We start from the raw sequence: 26633 nt of genomic DNA on the forward strand, positions 1-26633 counted from the left end.
GTGGTGAGGTAAAATGTTTTGTGAATACGGCCCCTGGTGGTTTCTTTGAAACATTGTATCTGCCAGTCTTTCCCATTTTTCTATGTGGCAATTTGGATACGGTCTTCATGAAAAACAATGCTGAAACCATCACTGCTAAAATTTGCATTGTTACTATGACAATCAATGTGTGCTGGCAAAAACCACTGCAGTCTGAACAGGAAAAATCAAACCTGGCTACTTATAACTTGCCATTGCTCTAAGAACATGCTGGTGTCATTTTTCATCTAAAGTTTCTTTCCCTCCAGAATGGCGTGTCTTTATTGTGTTTTTCATGAGACACAGATGTGACTTTTCATTCTCCTTCAAGCTGAATCAAAGCCGACTGTCAAAAATAGTTAGTGTGTTTGTGAAATCCACAACTTAAAACACATCTGACAAAGGGTGTTTATTCCCAGCAAAGTTAATGTCTCTCAGAGGGCCAGCAGTCAGTCAGAGTCTTCTCTTTTCAGCTGCCTCGGATTATCAGAGTTGATATTAAACTTTCTGTCCTAAAATGTTTATACATTTGATTGGTGTATCTTTGACAGGACATGTATAACTCAGACTGTGACTGATGTTTTCCGCCTGAGCATATGCAAAGAGTTTAAAGTGAATTATTACTTGTACTTTTTTATTTATATATTTATAATATATATATTCCTTATTTTAGGTGAAGACTGCTACACAGAAAATTGCAAAGGCGTTTGAGATATCAGGGCCATTTAACACTCAATTTTTGGTGAAAGGCAATGATGTAATGGTAAGTTATTGGTTCTCAGTTCTTCATGAAAATGTGTCTATGACTTCAAAATATAGGAATTTAAACATTAATTTTTCATGGCCAGTGGACCGACAATATTCAGAAACATTTTTGATCCAGAATTAACTATTTGCCAGTTTTTTCTTCTTTATTTACTCTGTAAATTATGCTTTTCATTGAAAAACATTAGGTCATAGCGAGGAAAAAATAAATCATGCTAAGCTTTTGAGTTTGCATTCAGCTTTATATTTGTAATTTGTAGAATATGGCTGCTGGTTACTCAGGACCATGTGTTTCTGTCTCAGGTGATAGAGTGTAACCTGCGCGCCTCTCGATCCTTCCCTTTCGTCTCTAAAACTATTGGTGTGGACTTCATTGATGTGGCCACCAGGGTCATGGTGGGTGAGCCAGTGGACGAGTCTCATCTGCCCTCCCTAGAAAACCCAATCATTCCAGTCGACTATGTTGGCATTAAGGTGTGTAAGGGAAGTAAGCTGTGATCTAGCAGTTTTTGCACATGCTTGCTTGAGCACATGACACATTGAGCTTTTGTGTTCATGTGGGAGAAGCAGGTTCAGTTTTAGTCGTCATCACATTATTTTTGTCTCTTTCCCCCCAAAATGTGTAATTTTTATCAATTCACTGTATTGAAGAAAAAAAAAAAATGGGTCCCACTTTATATTAGGTGGCATTAACTACTATGTACTTGCATCCAAAAATAAGTACAATGTACTTATTGGGTTCATATTGAATTGCAAAACACTTTTGCTGCTACTGAGGTGGGATACGGGTAAGGTTAGGGAAAGCTTTGGTGGTATGGGTAGGTTTATGGGTAGGGGTGAGGTGTAAGGGATTGGTCAACAGTGTAATTATAAATGCAATTACAGAAATTAATGAAAGATCTAATTACATGCAGGTGTTTTTAAAATATAAGTACAATGTAAAAACATGTTCACAATAAGTGCATTGTATCAAATGATTAATTTAATGTAATAAAATAGTAAGTACATAGTAGTTCAGGCCACTTAATATAAAGTGGGACCAAATATTTTTTCCTGTGATGGCAAAGCTGAATTTTCAGCAGCCATTACTCCAGTCTTCAGTGTCACATGACCCTTCAGTGCAAACTACTACCATAGATAATTTTTACTGCTGTTTAGATATTTCATTTGTCTTCTCATGTTCCTACTTACTGAGCAAGCCAGTTAAGAGTGAGTTTTAAAAGTGATTGATTGTACAATTAAATTACTAGAGTGTTAGTGCTGGTTTGTGTCACAGGTTCAGGAGACCGTCTGAATGGTGTCTCTATTCTCCTAAAGTCATTTCCTGTGAAATGATCAAGGAGTTTCAGTGCAGTAGCCGCAAAGAGGAGCCAATCACAAGGGAATAATCCCTGTCTCCTGCCAATCTCAAAGTTTTAAATACCTCATTTAGTGCTGAGAGGAATTTTAAACAGCTAACTGGATGTTTTCATTAGGGAGAGACGTATAGGGGATTTACACTCTCTCGCAAGATGAAAGATTCATTCTCTCTCTCTCTTTCAAATGCATCTCTCGTGATCTTTTTCTTCAGTTTCCAATAGAAAAGAAATGTCTTGGTGGAGATTTTGCTTATAACTTAGTTGTTCCCCTAGACAGCTATATATATATATACAGGTGCTGGTCATATAATTAGAATATCATCAAAAAGTTGATTTATTTCACTAATTCCATTCAAAAAGTGAAACTTGTATATTATATTAATTCATTACACACAGACTGATATATTTCAAATGTTTATTTCTTTTCATTTTGATGATTATAACTGACAACTAAGGAAAATCCCAAATTCAGTATCTCAGAAAATTAGAATATTACTTAAGACCAATACAAAGAAAGGATTTTTTGAAATCTTGGCCAACTGAAAAGTATGAACATGAAAAGTATGAGCATGTACAGCACTCAATACTTAGTTGGGGCTCCTTTTGCCTGATTTACTGCAGCAATGCGGCGTGGCATGGAGTCGATCAGTCTGTGGCACTGCTCAGGTGTTATGAGAGCCCAGGTTGCTCTGATAGTGGCCTTCAGCTCTTCTGCATTGTTGGGTCTGGCATATCGCATCTTCCTCTTCACAATACCCCATATATTTTCTATGGGGTTAAAGTCAGGCGAGTTTGCTGGCCAATTAAGAACAGGGATACCATGGTCCTTAAACCAGGTACTGGTAGCTTTGGCACTGTGTGCAGGTGCCAAGTCCTGTTGGAAAATGAAATCTGCATCTCCATAAAGTTGGTCAGCAGCAGGAAGCATGAAGTGCTCTAAAACTTCCTGGTATACGGCTACATTGATCTTGGACCTCAGAAAACACAGTGGACCAACACCAGCAGATGACATGGCACCCCAAACCATCACTGACTGTGGAAACTTTACACTGGACCTCAAGTAACGTGGATTGTGTGCCTCTCCTCTCTTCCTCCAGACTCTGGGACCCTGATTTCCAAAGGAAATGCAAAATTTACTTTCATCAGAGAACATAACTTTGGACCACTCAGCAGCAGTCCAGTCCTTTTTGTCTTTAGACGCTTCTGACGCTGTCTGTTGTTCAAGAGTGGCTTGACACAAGGAATGCGACAGCTGAAACCCATGTCTTGCATACGTCTGTGCGTAGTGGTTCTTGAAGCACTGACTCCAGCTGCAGTCCACTCTTTGTGAATCTCCCCCACATTTTTGAATGTGTTTTGTTTCACAATCCTCTCCAGGGTGCGGTTATCCCTATTGCTTGTACGCTTTTTTCTACCACATCTTTTCCTTCCCTTCGCCTCTCTATTAATGTGCTTGGACACAGAGCTCTGTGAACAGCCAGCCTCTTTTGCAATGACCTTTTGTGTCTTGCCCTCCTTGTCCAAGGTGTCAGTGGTCGTCTTTTGGACAACTGTCAAGTCAGCAGTCTTCCCCATGATTGTGTAGCCTACAGAACTAGACTGAGAGACCATTTAAAGGCCTTTGCAGGTGTTTTGAGTTAATTAGCTGATTAGAGTGTGGCACCAGGTGTCTTCAATATTGAACCTTTCCACAATATTCTAATTTTCTGAGATACTGAATTTGGGATTTTCCTTAGTTGTCAGTTATAATCATCAAAATTAAAAGAAATAAACATTTTAAATATATCAGTCTGTGTGTAATGAATGAATATAATATACAAGTTTCACTTTTTGAATGGAATTAGTGAAATAAACCAACTTTTTGATGATATTCTAATTATATGACCAGCACCTGTAATGCTACCATTCAAACATTTTAGCCAGTATTTTATGAAAGAAAGTAATACTTCAGCAAGGATGAATTAAAATCAAAGTAAAGACGTGTATAATGTTACAAATGACTTCTTTTTCAAATAAAAGCTGTTTTTTTCCTATTCATTAAGGAATCTGGAAAAAGATTATCATGGTTTCCACAAAATATTAAGCAGCACAAACTTTTTAATATTAAGAAATGTTTCTTTAGCACAAAATCAGCAATGATTTCTGAAGGATCATGTGACACTAAAGACTGGAGCTTTATCAAAATTTCAGGTTTAGTATCACAGGAATAAATTACATTTTTGAAAAATACTTTTAAAACAGTTATTTCAAATTGTACTTATATTTCATAATATCATGTTTTACTGTGTTTTTGATCAACTAAATGCAGGCTTGGTGAGCGTAAGAGACTTCCTTAAAAAACATTTAAAAATCATAACAACTTCAAACTTTTCAACAGTAGTTTATGCATATTTATTATATTTTCTCTCTCTTTCTTGTTTGACATTATTGAGAATTAATAGATTTGTGGCACCTAAGAAAATAAAAAATGTGTGATAAAGATAAAAGGATCTTAAAGGATTAGTTCACTCACTCGCAAACCATCCTAGGTGTATATTACTTTCTTTTTTTCTGATGAAAACAGTCGGAGAAATATTAATAAATATCCTGACGCATCCAAGCTTTACAATGGGAGTAAGCATTACCAAACGAGTATGAGCTGAAGAAAGTGTCTCCATCCACATCCATCCATCATAAACATACTCCACACAGGGATTAATAAAGGCCTTCTGATGCAAAGAGATGCCTTTTTGTAAAAATAAAAATCCATATTTAACAAGTTATGAAGTAAAACGCCAGTTTACACTTTCTTCGTAACTTGAATATGGAAGAAGGTCTGGCAAAAGCTAGATATTTTACTTCATAACTTATGGATAGGTTTTTTTGTACACTAACGCATTGTTTCGCTTCAGAAGGCCTTTATTAACCCCCTGGAGTCATGTGGAGTATGTTTGTGTAATGAACCCATAGCTGGAGGCGGAGTAGAATCCATGGTGCGGAGGTTGTTTATTGTCAAAGACAAACTAAGTATGAACAATACAAGACGACAGGCATATGTAATCAGACGTAATCAATGTCCAGGCAAGGTTCAAAGACGTAATCAATGTCCAGGCAAGGTTCAAAAACACAGCAAGGCAGGCAGGCAACAGGCTAAATCCAAAACAGTAGACAAAAGGGTAAATCCAAATACAGGCTAAAGGGCCAAGACACAAGTAACAGGCAAAGATAAGAGTAAACGCTTGGTAAGGCAGAATTAACAAGCAATACTTCGCAAGGTGTTCAGAGAAGCACATGGCTTATAAGGCTACAAACAGGAAGTGAGAATACAAACAGGAAGAACCACTAAAACTCAGGTGACGGCTCCCTCTGCTGGTGGGATGAACTGTGCATGGGCTGAACTGTTACATTATGATGGATGGATGAGGATGGAGACACTTTCTTCAGCTCATACTCGTTTGGTAATGCTTACTGCCATTATAAAGCTCGGATGCGTCAGGATATTTCTCCGATTGTGTTCATCAGAAAGAAGAAAGTCATATACACTTAGGCTGGCTTGAAGGTGAGTAAAGCTTGGGCTAATTTTCATTTGAAAGTGAACTAATCCTTTAAATGAATTGAATTAGTTAAATTCTGTGTGAGTGGTCGGGTACAGGATGACACTAATAATATGAATTAATATGACCGAGTGCACATTGGTACATTGTCATGTTTCATGTTTGCTTGCTTTTGTGAAGCTGGGTAGCATCTCAGAAATTGTGCACTCCCTGCCTAACAAGTCCCCAATGTGAAGTCTTTACCACTTTCCCCAGCTTCACAGATAGCTGTTGGAAAAAGGTCAGCATGTACTGGAAGAGATTTTCAAAGTGCATGGACATTTCATCTTTGTGTTTTCTGAAAGTGCTCCTTATTCTTGTTTGAGAATCTCTGCTCTTCATATTAATTATGTTTTTTGAGAAATACGTCCACCAAGATGATTCTGATACTGTATCACTCAAAAGATCCAATACAAATTTGCTCACTGACTTTTCCTCAGCGTTCTGCCAGCATTATGTGATACAATTGTCAGTGTACAATATTTTCATCCCATTACCTGCACAGGAGGTTGGCTTATGTATGCAGTGACCCGTTGGGACCAGGAAGGCCTGGTTCCCATGCCAGCCACCGGCCTTTAAAGGAAGCTCTATAACTTGGTAATAGGAAAGACCACTCTTTGCTACTTCACCCAAGATGTTCTGAGATTCTCCTCACAGGGTAGAGTGAATCCTCTGGGAGTTTAGTGGTAAATAATATATCTGCTATCACGATGAACTGTCTCTGAAACGGTGCCCGGTTTGGAGTAGTAGTAGTAGTAGAACTAGTAGTGTCCTTCACCTCCACAGTTCAGCCTGGCCGAGGTTCCACTGGGATTCCTGCCACATTAAAAGCCAACACTGCATCAGTAACAGAATGAATCAAAGCTGCTTGTTTATTTGCGCCGGTGTGGCTTCCTCTTGCATTTACATGCATAAGTGAGGCTGGCTTATCCAGGGCTGATTAGATGGCTTAAAGGAGGAGTTCCCCCTGGTGGCACGCTGCAGTGCAGGCCGAGGTGGCGTGTTAATCTGTCCCGTGTCCCCTGTGCAGGTAATGGGAGCTGTCTGCCTTTAATTGGAGAGATAAGGATGTCACTTCTCACAGGCAATCAGCTCACCCCGTCACTTGAAAACTGCTTGAATAGAAGTCAAACCTGCTCCCCTGTTGGTCTAGTCCAAAACATTCAGATTTAGCAGTCTCATCATGTTCTCTTCACTTCCAGTTATTTTTAGCTGTGCAATTAATAATTGCAAACAGTTTTTTTTTACCGCATTATTTTAATGTATTGTCTTAATTACAAACAAACAGTTTTACTGTGTACTGCACTTGTTATTTTTCTAGTTGTTTACCTATAGCGGTTAATGAATCGGAAGTCTCGCACAGTCACAGAAAATAGCTTGCATCCGCATTGCAAAATAACGTGGATAAGCTGACTCTCAGTATCACCCAAAATTGAAACTTACCAAGCATCCTTATTTTCCTTTAGATGTGTTCTGCTCAAGTTATCCTTTCTGTTGAAGTCTTTTCATTGTGTCCTTTGAGTTTGTTATGTCTCTTCTTCAGATGTTTTTTGAATGTCGCCTGTGTGAATGATTCAGGTATGCTTATGTTTTGGCCTGTGGGTGGCAGTGGTGTAGCAGGTTTCCTGTTTTCTAATACACTCTCAGTCGAGAAGTTCTCTTATAATCTCATTTGATTGGTGAGAATCGCCCTAACATGTCAAATGCTCTTGAAACCATTAACCCTATGTTAAAAATGGATACATTAGACTTTCATTAGGCTTGTATACATTTTCTCGTTTTCTTGTTCCCAGGATTCGTGATAAACACTGAGCAATAAATGTTTCACAGATACGTGTCAGGAAGTAAACAGCATTTGTATCAGATAGCTTTTCTAAATAAATGGATGCCTACTCTACGTCTCCCAAATTGCAATTGTTTCTCTTGCAGGTCTATATGCTAGGTGCTTAAATGTAATAGAGAAATATAAAATATAAACAGACCAACACAATATATGCCAACAGTTTTCAATGTTTTTAGTGAATTTTGAGTAACAATTGTGTAAAATACAAAATACATAATTGTAAAATACAGCAAATTGTACAATTTATTTGCCAAAATAATTATTTTTATATATATATATATATAATTCTATATAATTATCTCTCTCTCTCATATATATATATATATATATATATATATATATATATATATATATATATATATATATATATATATATATAATGTATTAAATAGATCAGAAGTTACAGTAAAGACATTTATAATGTTACGAGAGACTCCTTTTCAAACAAGTGCTATTCTTCAGCACAACTGTTTTTAGTATTGATAATAATACGAAATGTTTCTTGAGCAGCACATCAGCATATTAGAATGATTTCCTGAAGGATCATATGACACTTAAGACTGAAGTTAATTCAGCTTTGCCATCACAGGAATAAATTACATTTTAAAACATTCAAATAGAAAATTGTAATATTTCAGTAAATTACAGTTTTTACTGTATTTTTGATTGAATAAATGCAGCCTTGGTGTGCATTAAAGACATCTTTCAAAAACATTTTGAATATTTTGAACGGTACTGTTGTCACACATAGTCTGTCTTTGTCATGTTAGTTTCACTTTCATGGATTTTAGTTAGTATTCATTGGTTCCTGTTTTCCTTTGTTCAGTTCCCGCTACTCGTTTGTCATCATGGTAACTAATATGATTTGTCATTCTGTTTATATATTTGTATATATGTTCCTGTGTTTTCAGTGGTCATTGTCCGGTCTTGTTAATGCAATGTGGAGTTTATCCTGTTTTATATTATCTGTGAGTTATATTAAAGTACTATTGATGCTTCAGCAGTACAGTACTATTGATGCATTAGCCAAAAAAAAAGAAAAATTGTTTTGAAAGACTACTTGAAATTGAATATTTTTATACTTTTTGCTAGGCTCCCATGTTTTCCTGGCCTCGGTTGAGAGAAGCTGACCCCGTTCTTCGTTGTGAGATGGCCTCCACTGGAGAGGTATGGAGCTGCTTTAGACACATTGATTACTGTTACATCTGTCAGAGAATCTGAAGAGGCTCCAGCTCATGTTTTCATCAGTTATCTGGGAAACAGCCCCTCCATCAGGGATAAACATTTACATACTGTCCACTTGTAGCCCTATTAGTTCGGACGCGCTCGTGAACATCTACATATAGTTTTTCTGTCCTGCCTTCAAATTCAGCTCTACCTGCTCTCCCTGGCAACGGGAAAACCATAGAAACCAGCCTGGAGGACAATGAAGCAGGAGGAGCGTTTTTATCGCGCAGCACTGATTTTCAGCTTTAGAACAGGAAGTATAATATCTCCACCCCAGATTTTATGATGGCCCCATTCTGTCCGGGTTTTTTCTTTTTCTTTTTCATAATTTTAATATCACACCAGTCTACCTTCATTTAGCAACATCTTTAATATGTTTGATTTATCTCACTTTGGCTTTGAATATTGTACTGATGGAGATAAATGAATAATTTATCCAGGAGTTTCCGTATGCTGCAATGAAAATTTGCAGATTTGCTCATCATCTTAAAGATCAAGATATTTCTTTTTTGCTCTTGTTTTTCAGCATTTTCTTTTGCTCTCTGCAGGTGGCTTGCTTTGGACCAAACATCTATTCTGCCTTCCTGAAGGCCATGCTCTCTACAGGATTCAAGCTTCCTCAGAAGGGGATTCTCATTGGGATACAAGTAAAGGAAAAACATTTTTTTTCTTTCCTTAAGGGATGAATCTCAAAAGACTGTCTGAATTACATCCTATCAGATTTAGACAATAGTACATCAACATTTATGGCTTGTTTTGATCAGAGCAGTTTGTTATTTGCAGGTTGTTATTTACTCATAAAATGATAAAAGCCATAATATGAAGTTTTCAAGTAGGAAAACAATTCCTGGCTCTTCTATACAATGGAAGTGAATGGGGACTAGGTTTGTCAAGCTATAAAAATACAACAACAACAACAACATAATATAATATAATATAATATAATATAATATAATATAATATAATATAATATAATATAATATAATATAATATAATATAACATAACATAACAATGCAGTCTGATTAAACCCACAAGCCTTCATTTCCTATAGAGGAAGATCTTTCACTGTTTTTAAGTACTTTCCAATTGAACTATACTTTAGTACTATAATAATATTTAATCTTTAAACCCTGCTAGATTATGACTCCCCTGCTTCTCCATAACACAACGGAAAAGGAGACATTATATTGTGCATTTGATGGCATTTCTTCAAGCCCTTAAATTTTGGATGGCAAAATGTGATTGAAATTTAAACTGCACAATTATTGTCTCAAATAAATAGCAGATAATTACGATTAGATCAAATAACCATGATCAGATGATTAATCAGTCATCATGACAGGCCTAAATAAACACAGTCAGCCTGAAAGTGTATTATGTGTATATTCACATAAGTTCTGCTCGGATCTGATCCAGACTTTTTCAAATGTGAACCCACATATCACAAACATTGATTATCCATAAATGACTACTAAAATAAGAAAGCGGCTACAGAATAGTTTGAACGTATTGCATGTAAATCTCCCTGAAGCTGCACATTTAACAGTCCTGAGTGGGCAAATACACAATCACATATATTCTCTGCAGTCACGTATATTCACATGAAATGCATCTTGAATCACCCTGTTACAGTGTTTTATGTTCTTGCAGTACTCCTATTTTAATTTCAGCAAGTTGCACGTGACCGAGAATCAGAGTGAAATATCTTGCCAAATTCGGCTAGTGCGACACAACCTCGTTCTGCAGGCACAAGATGTATTAAACAGGCTTTATAGAGAAATTCCTAAATGCTTTAAACACAAAGCACTTAATAGTTATGATCTGATTCCTCAAGTGGTTTTCTATAGGCAAAATGTTTTGTGGTTCTTTTTCCGTGGGTGTAACTGTGTGATGCTCACACATCATTATAAGCCTCGACTATGACACTGGAATTCAGAGGCTTTGTTTTATGTTTTGATGTAATATCATCATCGGCATGCCCTCTTTCATTTCCTCCTGTGCTCTCTCAGATGTTTACGATTCATGCCCACTCTCAGCGTGGAAATCAAATATCTTGTCAGGGTCATTGACGATGCTCAGACAGCATTGTGTTCTAATGGAGTCTCGGGTATGAATGAGAGCGTGAAATTCCCATTCGAAACAAACCTCCGGATTCTGTAGACGCAACCTGCCTGATGGCCGTACCTGGGGACTGCAGATCTGACGTGCTTTTTAAAGCCTGATTACCAGCCCGTGGTTAAGTCTCCGTGAACATAGAGCTGTGCTATTGATCTGGAAGTGCTTAGAGGAAGACTTTTCTTCTAGAAATAGTCTCCTGCTCTGTGTCCATCCACACAGACTGCCTGACCTTTTGGCTTTGATCTTTTTTTTTCTGTCCAGCTATCTTTTTCTTAATGCTTTCTTATTTATTTATTTATTTATTTAATTTTAGTTTTTTTTGTCTCTAGCATTCTTTCAGGCCTAACTTCCTTTCCACTGCTCATCAGCTTCATGAGGAGGGCTTCAAGGTGAGAAATTTCCATCCACTTTCTTTGTTGGGTTCGATGTACAGTTGGTCTTACTGCCGTGAACCAATAAAATAGCCGTTGACATGCTTTAGTAGTCTTTTTCTTAGCTGAATTACATCTCACATGGATAAAGAACAAACCTGCTTCTATTGTCGTGTTTTTAGCTCTACGCCACAGAGGGTACGTCAACTTGGCTTAATGCTAATGATGTTCCGACAATCCCCGTTGCTTGGCCGAGACATGAAACCAATAACACACCTTACCAAGCATCAGCAGGTGTGTACTTTTGACTTTTTTTTCACTGTATTTTTATTAGCACTATAAATATATTAAATATTTGAATAAAATATATTAAAAAATGTATTAATACTCCTATATAAATAAAATATTATTATTATTTATTGCGATTCAATGTCATATATTTTTTCACATTTAAAGCTCCTTTAAGGACAGAAAATATGTTACTTTAATGGCTAACACATGTACTGTTCAAAAGTAAGTAGTCATTCATGCTCACTATGGCTGCATTTATTTGATCAAAAATACTGTGAAAACTATTTAAAATAACTATTTTAAAATGTAATTTATTCATGTGCTGCAAAGCTGAATTTTCAGCATCATTACTCCAGTCTTCAGTGTCACATGATCCTTCAAAAATCATTCTAATATGCTAATTTTCTCAAGAAACATTTCTTATTATTATCAATGTTGAAACAATAGAACAATAGTAAAAAATAACTATAAAAATATATTTGTGGAAACAGTGATCCATTTTTTCAGGATTCTTTGATTAATGGAAAATTTTAAAAGAACACTTAATTTGAAATAAAAGTCAACATTATAATATAATATAATTAATATAATTAATTCAGTTATATTAGAAAACAGTCAGTCATGCTGCTGAAAAACAGGTTTAGGTTAGTAGCTTTACTACTTTTCATAATAATGAAAATGATTGTTGGCTTTGTTTGGCAGAAGCACTTAGCTGTGACAGTAACTGATCTGCTGTTGTGAGACCCAAGAAGCCAAGACTGTCAACAGAAGATCCAGTCACTTTTTAGGCCCGCAGGCATCTTTGTTTCACTTATGTTAGCATTCTGCTCTGGTGCATGGCTGTCGTAGCAAAACACCCTCAGACACTGCATATTCAGATACTTCAAGTATGTCTGCCGTCTGCCCTCAAGGGTTGCAGTAAAAGGCTTCTACCATTTTGGTTTCGTTAGAGATGTTTACTAAAGTCAGATCACAGATTTAGCTAATCACATTTATAACTAATCAGAGGGAGCTTTTAACGCAGCTTCAAATATTATATGAGACTTGGGTTCACAATTTAAGGCTTGGTGTCTGGTTTGAATATTTAATTAACATTTTTGATACTTGTAAAAAGGCATATACCCTAAATAGTGAATAGCACTTTTGAAAAATGCTTAATTTATCATGCATACTTACAAGAGAATCTAGTTATATCAGTAGCGTTATAAAAACTGGTTAAATTTACATTGAACCGGTTATCTCATGGGGACCTCAAGTATACCTTTTGAACGTAAAAGGTTTATAATGTATCACTCTTTGCATTATGCTCTGAATAGACTTATCAGTGAAGGACACATTGACCTAGTGGTCAACTTACCGAATAACAACACCAAGTTTCTCAAGGACAACTTCCAGATCCGGAGAATGGCGGTGGATTACGGAGTACCTCTTATTACAAACTTCCAGGTCAGCCTTGTCCTTTAAATGTATCACAAATCATTTTGGTTCTAGTATTATATACCTGTTTCCCTTTTCTACAGGTAGTAAAGCTGTTTGCAGAAGCCATTAGGTATTCCAGTGACTTGGACGCCACCAGCCTGTTCCACTACCGCCAACGTGAACCCAGACTGTCGGAGAGCTCTGCAGCATGGTTAACTTGTAACCTCTAAAACAGGAAACTCAAAACTCAAAAAGTTAGTTGAGGAGGTGTTGTCCATCCACCGGGGGGCCAGTCGAACAGTTACAAGTATTTTAACAAACATGAATCTAACTAGACAGGGCTCAACAGTAAGCTTTTTTTTGCTGGCCCAGTCAGAACACTGGCCACACTTCTTTTTTTATATATTTCTATAATTATTTTTTATTTTATTTTATTGTATTGTATTGTATTGTATTGTATTGTATTGTATTGTATTGTATTTTATTTTATTTTATTTTATTTTTTATTTATTTTTATTTTTATTTTATTTTATTTTATTTTATTTTATTTTATTATTTTATTTTATTTTATTTTATTTTATTTTATTTTATTTTCGGTCTACTGGTTTTTAATGTATGTGAAAGATGCAGTGAAAACAGTAATATTGTGTTTTAGTAATATTTATTTTAAGATGTAATTTATTCCTTTGATGGCAAAGCTGAATTATTTTCAGCTTCCAGTGTTCAGTGTCACATGATCCTTCAGAAATCATTCTAATATGCTGATTTGGTCCTTAAACATTTCTTCTTATTATTAATGTTGAAAATATTTTTGTGGCTTTTTTTGACACTGAAGACTGAAGTAATGCTGCCTGCTATAAATAAGTATATGTTTCAGTATATTTAAATAAATAATAAATAATTTAATAATAAATAAATAAATTCATACCAACACACTTTTGCTGGAAAACATCACTGATCGATCCTTATTGTTGAGCCCTGCTACAGTTATTGGCACAATTACAAGTATTTATCAGTGTTTGTCCTCTTCTCTTGAAACTGTCTACCTTCCTTTAAGGTAAAAACTAACAGACCAAGACAAGCTAGCTATCCCTAACCATAACCATACTGCTTATATCCAAAAAATCTAGTGTGCTGAATGTGGCACGTGAGTGGGTTGAGACCAACTCGAAGCTGTTCTTAACAGTCAGCACTGTCTGTTCAATGTACCAAAGAGCGAGAAACTGCTGCTCTCAGCACACAATAGCAGATATGCGTGTGATTACACAAAAAGAAAATGATTTCTCTGAATGTGTCCATGTTTGTGCCTGTCTTACCAGAGTGAGAGTGGAGGAAACATCTAGACTTCTTTCCTCAGTAAATATTAACAAACATCGCAGAAAGTTATTTTACGCTAGAGCAGATCTTCAAGAACAGGTCATCTATAATTAACATGTTTAGTGAGATGAAGTATCCAATAAAAGACCCAAAATATTCATGCACCATTTCATAGCCTTTTATTTTGTGCTTTAATTTGAAGTGTTTCATCTAAATCACAAACAGAAGATACTGGGTCCGTATGATAAATGAATGGATTTATAGGTAATACGTTTATAGCGGCTTATTAATCAATGGAATGTTATTTATTCATTTGCTCTAGCTTCAAACTGATGTCATTCATGAGTGAAACATTTTAAAGCTTCTTGGTAGATCCTCATTCAGCTTTATTAGTCTGTCAGTAATAGGAATATCAAGCATTTGGCCATTACTCTGCGCACACGCATTATGTTTATCACTTAAACATAACTTCAACTCGGTGCTAATTGGAAAAAGCTAATATTATGACCAAACAGCCCACTAGAGTGTTGCACATTATCTTGTGGTCTAGATATTGATGCCACAATTAAAACCCAACACATCTGCGATTGTGTGGGAGCAAAGTACGATACATGTCACAGTTCATAACAAAGAGAGATTGCAGAAAGGGAGAACCCAAACAGAAATGTAGAGTTTGGGGAAAAACAGCAGAAAAGTGTGGAAAAATTTTTGACCAGAGTAATATATATATTTTTTAGATTATTAGCACACATCACACAAACAGAGTTCCTCTCAAAATGAAAATTGTGAAGATTTCACACACACAAAAAGAAACAGTTTATATCGACTTGTTGAGTAAATATACATTTTTATTTGTTGGGTGAGCTATTCATTCACTTAAATGCACATTCCTATAGTTCAAGAGTCTCAATTTAAGCCGTTACAGATTGAATCTTTCAGTTCATTAGTTCAGCGGGACTCACGGATCTGGCACACAGGCATTTGAAACACCAGCAGGCAGATGGCACCTTATGCCAGCCAGATGAGGGGGCACCCATGTGGCAGCAATAGAGTTCATATTTAAGCCATTTCATATTGGCTAATGGCCATTCATTTACAGCAGGGCATGTTAAGGCATTATGCTGAATATGCCCATTTTGACCCTGATGCTATTTTGCAGCTGTTGGATCAAACTAGCACTGTGCTGTACATCTGCACAAATGGATGGAAAGCTGGAATTATTTTATCGTGTTGTGGGATATATTGATGAAACAAACAGCCTAATGCATGTTGTGTGCAGTCTAAACATGCAGCAGTGCAAACAGGTTTTATTTCTGTTTGTCCATTATCAGGCTCAGGCAGAATCTCTATTTTGTTGTTTTTGATTATTAAATTTTTTTCTGTACTGATTTTGAGGGAAATTTTGCAGAATTGTAGCATGGGATGTATTTAAAAATGGTAAAATGTGTTAAATGAAGAAGAAAGTATTCAAATTAAATCAGTGGATTTGTAGGATCATGAGAATGATGGCTGTTCCAATTCTGCAAAATATCATTTTCATTATAAAACTGCTTCTCAGTGCTGAAATCCATTCAGTTGAAGCAGCTGTATGCCAAATAAATCAATTAAATTTTATATGCATAAGTTGTTTGGCAACAACATCCTGATATTAGGCTTATTACTTATAATAATCAACTAGTGGTTGTTTTCCTACTTGTACATTACAATAACAATTTTCAATAACTTTGTATAATTTAACATTAGTTAATGCAATATGATATATAATATAACCTTAAACAATACATTTACAGCATTTATCAATATTGATTAATTCTTGTAGTTTTAATGTTTAATTGGTTAATTCTTGGTTTTAATGTTTCAAATTGTATAAATTAACATTAGTAGAAAATTGAACAATGCACTATGAATCAACAATGAACAATAGTATATATTTTAAATTAAAAACATAGTTCGACGTTTTTCCACATTTTTCAAAATGTCTTCTTTTGTGTTCAGGTGGTTGCATCAATGAATGCGTTCAAAGTTAACAAATTGAAGCTTATTGTAAAGTGTTACCTTCATTTTGCGTATGAAACTGTCTGTATGATTGACTTGTGTAATGAATGATCAGAACAGTAAGGGAACAGGCAGTGCATTTCCTGTTCAGTCATTAGTGCAGGTTTAGACTGGCTCCAGAACTGCCTCAGGCTTTTTTCTAATGTGCTCTGGGTTAGAGAACAGAGCAGCCACACACCAACTTAAGTTAATTCTCCAAAGAATCAAACGATCCAAATTCGACTAAAGTGCAAAGCGCTCTGTTTACCTTGTAAAGAGTTTGAAGGGGTCTTGCTGTGTTCTTTAAGCAAATGGAGGTTAATTTGTTTTAGTCAGGGGCTTTGATTAAGTTCTTTAGAGATGGCAGGACTGCACCGATAGCATCCTTTTTTCAGAGACCTGTCTACATCCATTAAGACTAAGGACGGGGTTGTCGTTAGAGCCCGTGAGGGATAGTCTACAGCCTCAAAAACAAGTTGAACTTAAACTATCTCAGCCTGAACCTAATGGGCCTATCCAATTTCAATACATCCTACAAAAACTCCCTGAATTAGCCAGAATTTGTCTATAAAAAGAGCCCACGAGAGGATAGTATGCTAATAAGCGTCTCTCACGTTGAGAGACTCAGGGCAAAGCTATTACTTTATTAGTTTTAAAAATATGCTATAGAATAATCCAGCTGCGCAAGACTACACTAAATACTGTGTAGCCTAGGCCTACTTATTTTTCTGCTAGGCCTATAGGTCACAAAAATAAGACGCTTTTTTGCCCACATAAATATACCGCTTCTGGCTGTTGTGCAGCAGCTAAACTGTCACATAATGGGCGTATGGAGCAGTGACTTGTGGACCCTGAGGGGCACTTGGTGCATCGTTGCTGACAACAGTGTCAAAATGGATCCTTAACCCTCTTCATATTATTACCACTTGAAAATGAAAAGCGAAAGAGGGATAACAGAGGCGAGAAAAGCTGCCGAACATAATTACCACGACATTAAGGCGCGCGTGATATTTTCCCCGCCGTACGAAACCTCTCGGAGGATTCCGACGTGCCTTGATATTCCGTTTGCTGTGAGAACTTTTAATTATACATGAATGAGTTTTAGTGCTGCCTCTCGGTGAGGACCTCCGAGATTAGAACGCTGTATGCCAAGCTTCCAGGGGTCATGATTAGCTAGTCACACAAGGCTGAACGTTTGATTGAATTTAGCCAGGAAAATTAAATGTTGAAATTTGATAGGGTAGAGATTACTGTATAAGAAACTTACACAAGGCCATCAGGAGAGTGGTGTACTTTTAAGGGAATGGAATCAGTTCTAACCCTCTGAGGGTCAGCAGAATATTATATTATAAAATGCAGAGTAACATTGATTAGAATTATATTAGATTGATGCGGATCCCACTGTACCGTGGTACATGTAACCTAAAACTCTTTATTGAGATAGAGAGTGCATTCCCCCTTACCTTTATGTCTCTTTAGGTTCAGAAAGAATGAAAGACATCATGTAAAATGTATTAGTATGGCTATCAATACAGCCCCAAGATATTGCTGTGAAAAGCCGGAGATTAAGAGACTTGCTCTATATAGGCTTATATGTGTGTGCGTGTGTGATTAAATGTGGTCTAGTTGCACATGGAGATGTAGACTTTGCCTCAGGTTGGAGATTGCACTGCCATTCATCTGCATATGCCAGAGGCAAGGAATACATTTTTCATCTCCATTTGACATTCTTTGGACACTGCAGTTTAGGTAATTTGGATCATACATGGGCCACGTAACTGTGATATTTCCATTTAATCTGTGAAATCATGTCACTTCACATTCATTACTTCGTTTTGTGGCTTTCCATTTTTTCTTTTTCTTGACAGCCTATTATATTTAGATATATTTATATACTGCATATTTCTCTCTCTCTTTCTCTCTCTCTCTCTTATACACACACACACCATCCATGTGATGTAAAAGAAAATGTGACTCATCAGACCAGGCCAACTTCTTCCATTGCTCTGTGGTTCAGTTCTGGTGCTCACGTGCCCACTGTTGGTGCTTTCGGCGGTGGACAGAGGTCAGCATGGGCACCCTGACTGGTCTGCAGCTATGCAGCCTCATACGCAACAAACTGCGATGCACTGTGTATTATGACACCTTTCTATCAGAACCAGCATTAACTTCTTGAGCAATTTGAGCTACAGTAGCTCGTCTGTTGGGTCGGACCACACAGGCCAGCCTTCGCTACCCACGTGCATCAATGAGCCTTGGCCGCCCATGACCCTGTTACTGGTTCACCACTGTTCCTTCCTTGGACCAATTTATATAGATATTGACCACTGCAGACCGGGAGCACCCCACAAGTGCTACAGTTTTGGAGATGCTCTGACCCAGTCGTCTAGCCATCAAAATTTGGCCCTTGTCAAACTCACTCAAATCCTTACGCTTGCCTATTTATCGTGCTTCTTACACATCAACTTTGAGGACAAAATGTTCAGGAAGTAAGAACAATAATTAAGATATTTGCAGATAGGAGAGATGAAGCAGAAGAGCATAGGAAAGCAAAGGAAATCGCAAAGGAGAAAAAGCTTCCCTATCAACGACTCAGTCCATTTACTCAAACGACTCCACTCAGAATAGGGATATTTACTCAAAATAGATAAAAATAGAAATAGGGAATGTTTTAACTCCCGAAAGGGAATTATGCAGATCTTACATTATTACATGTCAGTAGAAATAATAACAGACATTAATTTCAAATCAGAAACTTATTCCAAAAGCAAAACACCATCGCTTCTGCAGTACTTGGCAGGCGTCCAATATCTAACCACATGACCTGTCACACTGGAACACTTGAAGAACAATTGAATATAACAAGCATACATACTCTTAAATATAAAAGAATAATGACCATATCGGTACAATAAAGTGTAAATTCTTGAAAATATGATGAGAATATATATATATATATATATATATATATATATATATATATATATATATATATATATATATATAAAGTAGGAGTATATAAATATATGAAATCAAAAGTAAAGAAAAAAAGTCATAAATGATTAACATAAATATGAATAAAATGCATGAATATGAATGTTGACTATTTTGGATCCACCACATAGGTACTTGATCAAAACCCCTGAATAAAATTATATTATTAAAATGTTAATTATAACAATTATGAATTGATTTGCTTAAAGAACACAGCAAGACCCCTTTAAACTCTTTAGAATTAAGGTAAACAGAGCTCTTTGCAATTTAAGCACATTTTAATCATATCACACTTTCAAATCTAAATTCAAGTCCAATTTAGTCATTTCCATTGTACAAAAATGCGTGATGATCACTACAGCAGCAAAGTTCAGTTACAATTTTTTCTTGCTTTACTGTAAATAAAAGCCACATATTAGGACAGGATTTGAACCTAGATCCCTTTGTGCACTAAAAACAACTGTTCCACAAAACCGAGATGATTGTGAGGAATTGACCCTTCGCAAAGACCCGCCCCCCTTAAGTTACTGTTGCTTTGTCTGACAAGCCATGGTGCTGTCATGCCACACAAAGTGAAAAATACATCACTGAGCAAAGAGGACACTGACAACATGTTGACAGACAAGACAGAGCAGGTTACTTATGATATTAATAAATGTCCCAGCTTTCAAACTGAAATTTTTTAAGAAATTCGAACAATAAAAAATGTTTGGTGGCTCTTTAATGTGTCGCGACAGATTGCTGTAGCGCCTCAGCTCAAGCAGCTCGTGAACCGATCATCTCTTCTTACTAGTTAATTTATAGCATCAAATAAACATGAAAGAACATCATAAGGAATGTTGTTTCAAATGCAGAAAGACGTCAGTACACACCATTTTTCAAGTTCAAGTCCACCAATGTTAATCTTCTAACTCCTGACTGCTTTGTCAGACAAAATGGCGGATTCGGCGTTATGATTGGTTAGATCGCTTGTCAATCAAACTCCCGGCGAAGGGTCAATTATGAAGTTTCAACAAAGTTCTGACAGTGTCAAATAAAATAGAATTAAGTTCAATTAAGAATCAACTGACATGAAGTAACATTCATTTGGAAAGTAGCAATTACTAAAACAGAATATATATAAATCTTTTGGTTACACTTTATTTTAAGGTGTCCTTGTTAAGTGTAATTATACATTTAAGTACTGAGTAATATTAATTAATTATGTTTTATTAATGCAGTTTGGGAGGATCAGGTCAAATAAGCTACACAATCATTACGTCATCTCAACCAGCTGTCAACAATCTGTAATCAACATCTACGCAATCAGCATGAGTTCAGGCCTATATATAACTCACCCAAGGATCCTCGACTGTTTCCAGAATCCCTCCACCACCCCGTCTCCTCACACTCTCTGGGTTACTTTGCGTTCGGGCCATTTACCGAGCTCGGAGCCCTCTCCCCGGACAGCACGGCAAATACGTTTACCAATTAATTTATCTGACTTACTATAGGTTTATGGGTAGGATTAGGTTTGTTGAAGGTTAGTTGCATGTAATTAAGTGTAACGGATGTAGGCTGGTAAGAGCTGTGCATGTAATCCTCACTCCCCTGATCTCAAGAGGCTCTCTAGCAACTGACGTTAGAGACTGTGGTCTTTAGCCTCCTTGTTAGAGAGCCTGACTCCCATGCCAGAGGACCAGGGTTCGAGCAGGCGGTGTGAACAGGAGGGGTTACATGTGCATAATTAATAGTTATTACTATAGTAACTACATGTAACACAGTAAAATAAAGAGTCATCAAACTTTTTTGTATCAAATATTCAACAAAAGCTATCTACAGTACATTATGATATATGCTCTCCTCAATTACATAAAATAATTAGTGTAGGAGTATGGTCCTTGAGGTTAAAGGGGTCCTGCTTTGTTGTCCATGAGCTTTCTGAAGATAAATGGCCTGAAATCTGTGGTTTAGCTCTGCAGAAAAAAGAAACCCAGATGACTGTAATTGCATCTCTTTTTTTGACATTTTTAACCCTCCTTTAGTACGGATGAGTGAAACTCGTGATTCCACTTTCGCTGCCTCGCCGCAGGTGGGAACAAATTGAGCTGAAGCTCATTAAGATAAGTGTCGTGACAATGGTGATCTAACCTTCAGCCGTCTCTCAAAGGATCTCAGAGGAGGCCGGACAGCTGCAGTCATCTCTGTCCCTGTGCTGATCGAGTTTGCAGACTCAGCCGTACTGAATAATGCACGGCACCTGCCTGGGCTGAAGGAGGCATGCTGTGTGCTGAAGAAAGAAAAAAACGGCCTGCTAATTGACATTGGTTTCTCATGCTGTGCTAATGAATTATCCATGGGGCAGGGATGCGTGCTGTCTTGTGAGGTGTGTGTGCTGGTATCTTCAAGAGAGGTTAACAGATAAATGATGGGTGTTTTTAAGTGCCATTTGATTCATCAGCCATTATGTTTCTGGATTACTTTATGTCGGATGGAAGAGATGTCATGCAAGGGAGATGTCAAATTTCTTTAGGGAAATTACAGAATATGTCTTCCATGTTAAACTCATGACATTACCATGATGGTTGTCATTACACTGAAAAAAACCCAAGCCATTAATATGCTTGGGCTTGATCTCCAATAATAGGGTATTCCCCCCCACCCCCCTTTTCTACACCTTTTGATGTCTAAATGCATACTTATTCTTCTTTAGAACATTTTGCATACACTGTACACAAAAATTTTGCTCATAGATAGTACGCAGGTGGCTTACTCTGCATAAGAAGAGCAGCACTGTCGTCAACTAATCTTACTTCAAGTTACAATAAATATACCTGGAACATGTTCATACATAACTTTTTATAGCTATAGCATGTGAATATAATAAACAAAAAGTTACCTATCACTACCTATCATACAGCAAAGCTATGGCTCAATGAATAAAACAACATGCACAATAATTAAATTTCACCACCCACAACCTAACAACAAGCTCTATTCTTCAGCACAGTGAAAACCACAAAAATTTTAACATAGAAACTCTTTTAACTGTCCAGGATAACTGAACATTAAACACTAACAAGACTTTCCCTTTACTAAAAACACATTAAACTGCACTTAATTTCAACATTTACTCTCCTGATCTATCCTTATGCAAAGCATGCTGGGAACTTGAAACCCACTGCCCAGTTTCATTAAATGTAACAGAAATAATTCATGTAGTCCCAACACAAATAGTTAACATTTTACACATTTTTTTTTCATTTAACGTAATTAAGTGCAAATGACAAATAAGTAAAAAACTAAAGATTTGTGTTGTTTCAGCTTATTTTATTTAAATAAACTGAGTAAACAGCTAGAATCATTTTTTGAGGGATAATTGTAACCACATTTATAATATCTATTCATTGTTGCACCTTTACAAAGTATAATGCAATAAAACACGACAAACTAAGATTTCAGACATAACAAGGAATCTGCAAATATAATTCTTTTTATATCTTTGGTTACAATTTATGAAAAGACAATGCATTACAGCACATTACAATTTCATGTTTAATTTAACATACACTATATTGCCAAAAGTATTGGGACACCCCTCCAAATCATTGAATTCAGGTATTCCAATCACTTCCATGGCCACAGGTATATAAAATCAAGCACCTTCAACAAACATTTGTGAAAAAATGGGTCGCTCTCAGGAACTCAGTGAATTCAAGCGTGGTATACCGTGATAGGTTGCCACCTGTGCAATAACTCCATTTGTGAAATTTCCACACTACTAAATATTTCATGGTCAACTGTTAGTGGTATCATAACAAAGTGGAAGCAATTGGGAACAACAGCAACTCAGCCATGAAGTGGTAGGCCACGTAAAATCACAGAGCGGGGTCAGCGCGTGCTGAGGAGCACAGTGCGCAGAAGTCACCAATGTTCTGCAGTGTCAATAGCTTCAGACCTCCAAACTTCATGTGGCCTTCAGATTAGTTCAAGAACAGTGCATAGAGAGCTTCATGGAATGGGTTTGCTTCAGCATACCGAGACATTTTGGACAATTTCATGCTCCCAAATTTGTGGGAACAGTTTGGGGATGGCCCCTGTTCCAACATGACTGCACACCAGTGCACAAAGCAATGTCCATAAAGACATGGATGAGCGAGTTTGGTGTGGAGGAACTTGACTGGCCTGCACAGAGTCCTGTCCTCAACCCGATAGAACACCTTTGGGATGAATTAGAGCGGAGACTGCGAGCCAGGCCTTCTCGTCAACATCACTGCCTGACCTCACAAATGCGCTTCTAGAAGAATGGTCAAAAATTCCCATAATCACACTCCTAAACCTTGTGGAAAGCCTTCCCAGAAGAGTTGAAGCTGTTATAAAGCTGCAAAGGGTGGGCCGACTCCATATTAAACCCTACGGATTAAGAATGGGATGTCATTAAAGTTCATGTGCACATAAAGGCAGGTGTCCCAAAACTTTTGGCAGTATATATAGTATATTGCCATTTTTTTGTAATTATTTGTGAAATGTATTAGAAATGTAAAAATTGTTCCACAGTAAATACAAGTTTGTTTGTTTTTAAATGTATAGTCATTCTTCTTTAGAGCATATTGTAAAAACTTATATTATTGCTTCTATTTGTCTTATTTAAGACTTTATAATTTTTTTCTACATTTCAGAATTTGATTAAGAATAAGTAGGTATTTCCAAACTTTTGACTGGTCGACTGGTCCAGCAGGTGGTCCATAATGGAACAATGCAAAATGTGAGCATAGGAGCCACTATCATACTTGGAACAAAATTGGCCACCGCATTGCAAGCAGTTCCTCTTCTGCATCATGGTTGTAGTGATCTGGCCAGATTTGCATCCAAATTCCGTTTCCACACTACTGCAGATTTTTCCCCCTGCTATTTAACAGTTCATGTAAAACACATTGGTAAAAGGTAAGATATCCTTTAGTTGTTATTAAAGAGTTTTATTTGATTTGCTGGATCCAATTATACCTTTCTAATGTATGTGTTAGCTCTGTATAGTTCTCAAGTATTTGATATGCACATACTGTACATTCTTCTACACAATGCTAGTTATGCAAATAATACAATGTATCTAACCATATAATCAGATCAATTGATCAGTTTAGAACCATTAATCTAATGCTCATAAAGTGTATTCGCCTGGTATACAGTAAAAATGCAATAATATGATCAGTTTATTTTATTGCCATTCAAAGAACCATATTTTGTCAGATGACAGGCTGTATATAATGCATCTTCAATATGAGCAATCAGTCTGGAAAATGAACGTCAACTACACATTTTATCCTGTGCGTTATTACCCACAATAGGTGCTGATGTAGACAAACAAGCAAGAAACAGCTGTATGTGAGCACGTTTAAATCACCGCATGAGCCAATGTGCTGCACACAAAGACAAGCCATTTATGTCTGTTATTGTAAATTGATGCCGCTCACAGCTTGGTTTCATACTCGTCCGCTTTCTAATTCACTTCTTATTCTCTCTGTGCTCTTATCTGAAATTACTGTTCAAAATTACTGTCTCTTATGAAGAATTTAAAACCCTAATTAGTCATACCTTGTCTCAGAAAACCAGAAATGTAACTCAACAATTTCCCTGTCATATTTTCTGTGAAGACTCAAAAAACTCAAAATGAGCCACTCTGTATTTTGAATAACAAAACTGCCTGTAGTATTACTTCCCTTGTTTTATGAAAATATAAACAATTGGACATAATTACGAGAAGTGATTAGTATTCCAGTGGCAGTAAGACTCTCAGTACTACAGTTAGCTCAAATGTGTGCTTAAAGTAAAATTTAACAATGCACAAGGCTCTGAAAAAAGAGACTTCCTTTTTGGATTTAAAGCACCCAAAATAATGCTACATTGTTAGTAGTAGCTAAACTCAATAGTATAATGGTTTTATTAAAGGTAAACTATGTAACTTTTCACCCTCTACACTGCATACATTTTGCAGGAGAACATTGTTTTGATCGTGCTTTGGCTCTGAGTGACTGCGCAAATGAATATGACCCCTCACAATAGAAAATGCTTTACAATGAACTCTGTTATCTGTTCAATAAAATACCTTACTCACCTGTTGTGTAATTAAAATTTTATCTACGAATAACTTTTACAACATTTCAAATCCCTCAGTTCTCACCATCTGCAAAAAGCCAAGCCAATGTTGATTCTCGTTTTATTATGAGCTGTCGCGTTCTCTTTTTGCCAGCAGACTTCAGCGTTCAAAATGGATGATTCCGCAGAGGTTTGAAATTTAGCGTGTTCCAAGTCAACTTTTCTCGCTCATTGTGACAACAATACAAGCTTCACCACCATACAAGCTTCAAAGTAGCCGGAGCAACTTTTCTATGTTAACGGATATGATGAGTTAACACAGGCGAGTGATGTATTGTCAAACCAAAATTTATTTGGACAACTTGAACATTTAATTCATTAATACAGTTTATTCATTATAGTTTAAAAAAATGGTAATAAAATATGACAAGATCTCAGAGTTAAACTGTCAGAAAAAAAATTTATCTTAATTATATCAGATAACATTTAAGCAAAACATGGTCAGGTCAAAGTGTCTGAATAATTTTTGGTTATAAATTTTTCTGGTAGTTCACTGTATTAATTTATTTTGGGTATAATATGTCACAGTTTACTTTATTTTGCTATCCTCACTTACATAAATGAACTATAAAGTCCTGCACCCACTAGTAAAAATACACCAAAAATATCAAAACGTCAGAATAATTTTTGGTTTGACTCTATTTTGACACCATCCAGACAGATCTAAAATACAAACACTTATAATAGGCTTACCACAGTGAATCAGGCGAAGGCAAAACATGTTTTGGAAGAAGGATAGATGATGTATTGACCATTAAATCCTGTTAATTTTGAACAAAATGTTATAGTGTACCTTTAACTAACCTTAAAGGGATAGTTCAAAAATCCCATGATTTACTCACCCTCAAGCCATACTAGGTGTATATAACTATCTTCTTTCAGATGAACACAATAAAATATCCAGGCTCTTCCAAGCTTTATAATGGTAGTGAATGGGGCTCGAGATTTTGAAGCCCAAAAAAGTGCATCAATCCATCATAAAAGTAATCCACGACTCCAGTGGGTTAATAAATGCCTTCTGAAGCAAATCGATTTTTTTAAAGAAAAGAGAAGCCAGTTATTATAGTTTATAAAGTTTTAAATATGGATATTTTTCTTACAAAAACTCATCGCTTTGCTCCAGAAGGCCTTTATTAACCCCCTGGAGCCATGTGGATGGACTTTTTTTGCGCT

General features: G+C 36.4%; 1 protein-coding gene across 1 annotated transcript in view; it reads left to right on the forward strand.

Annotated features, from left to right (window-relative positions):
• The window catches only part of cps1 (carbamoyl-phosphate synthase 1, mitochondrial), a 48901-nt gene extending 35439 nt beyond the window's left edge, over positions 1-13462 (forward strand). The window contains 9 exon segments of the mRNA XM_048194317.1: positions 692-781; positions 1087-1257; positions 8649-8723; positions 9332-9430; positions 11232-11291; positions 11456-11543; positions 11546-11567; positions 12881-13010; positions 13085-13462. Coding sequence (XP_048050274.1) covers positions 692-781; positions 1087-1257; positions 8649-8723; positions 9332-9430; positions 11232-11291; positions 11456-11543; positions 11546-11567; positions 12881-13010; positions 13085-13213 — 864 coding nt within the window. The 3' untranslated portion in view covers positions 13214-13462.
• Positions 13463-26633: the final 13171 nt, after the last annotated feature.

This window comes from Megalobrama amblycephala, linkage group LG6, assembly GCF_018812025.1.
Source record: "Megalobrama amblycephala isolate DHTTF-2021 linkage group LG6, ASM1881202v1, whole genome shotgun sequence".
Lineage (NCBI taxonomy): Eukaryota > Metazoa > Chordata > Actinopteri > Cypriniformes > Xenocyprididae > Megalobrama > Megalobrama amblycephala.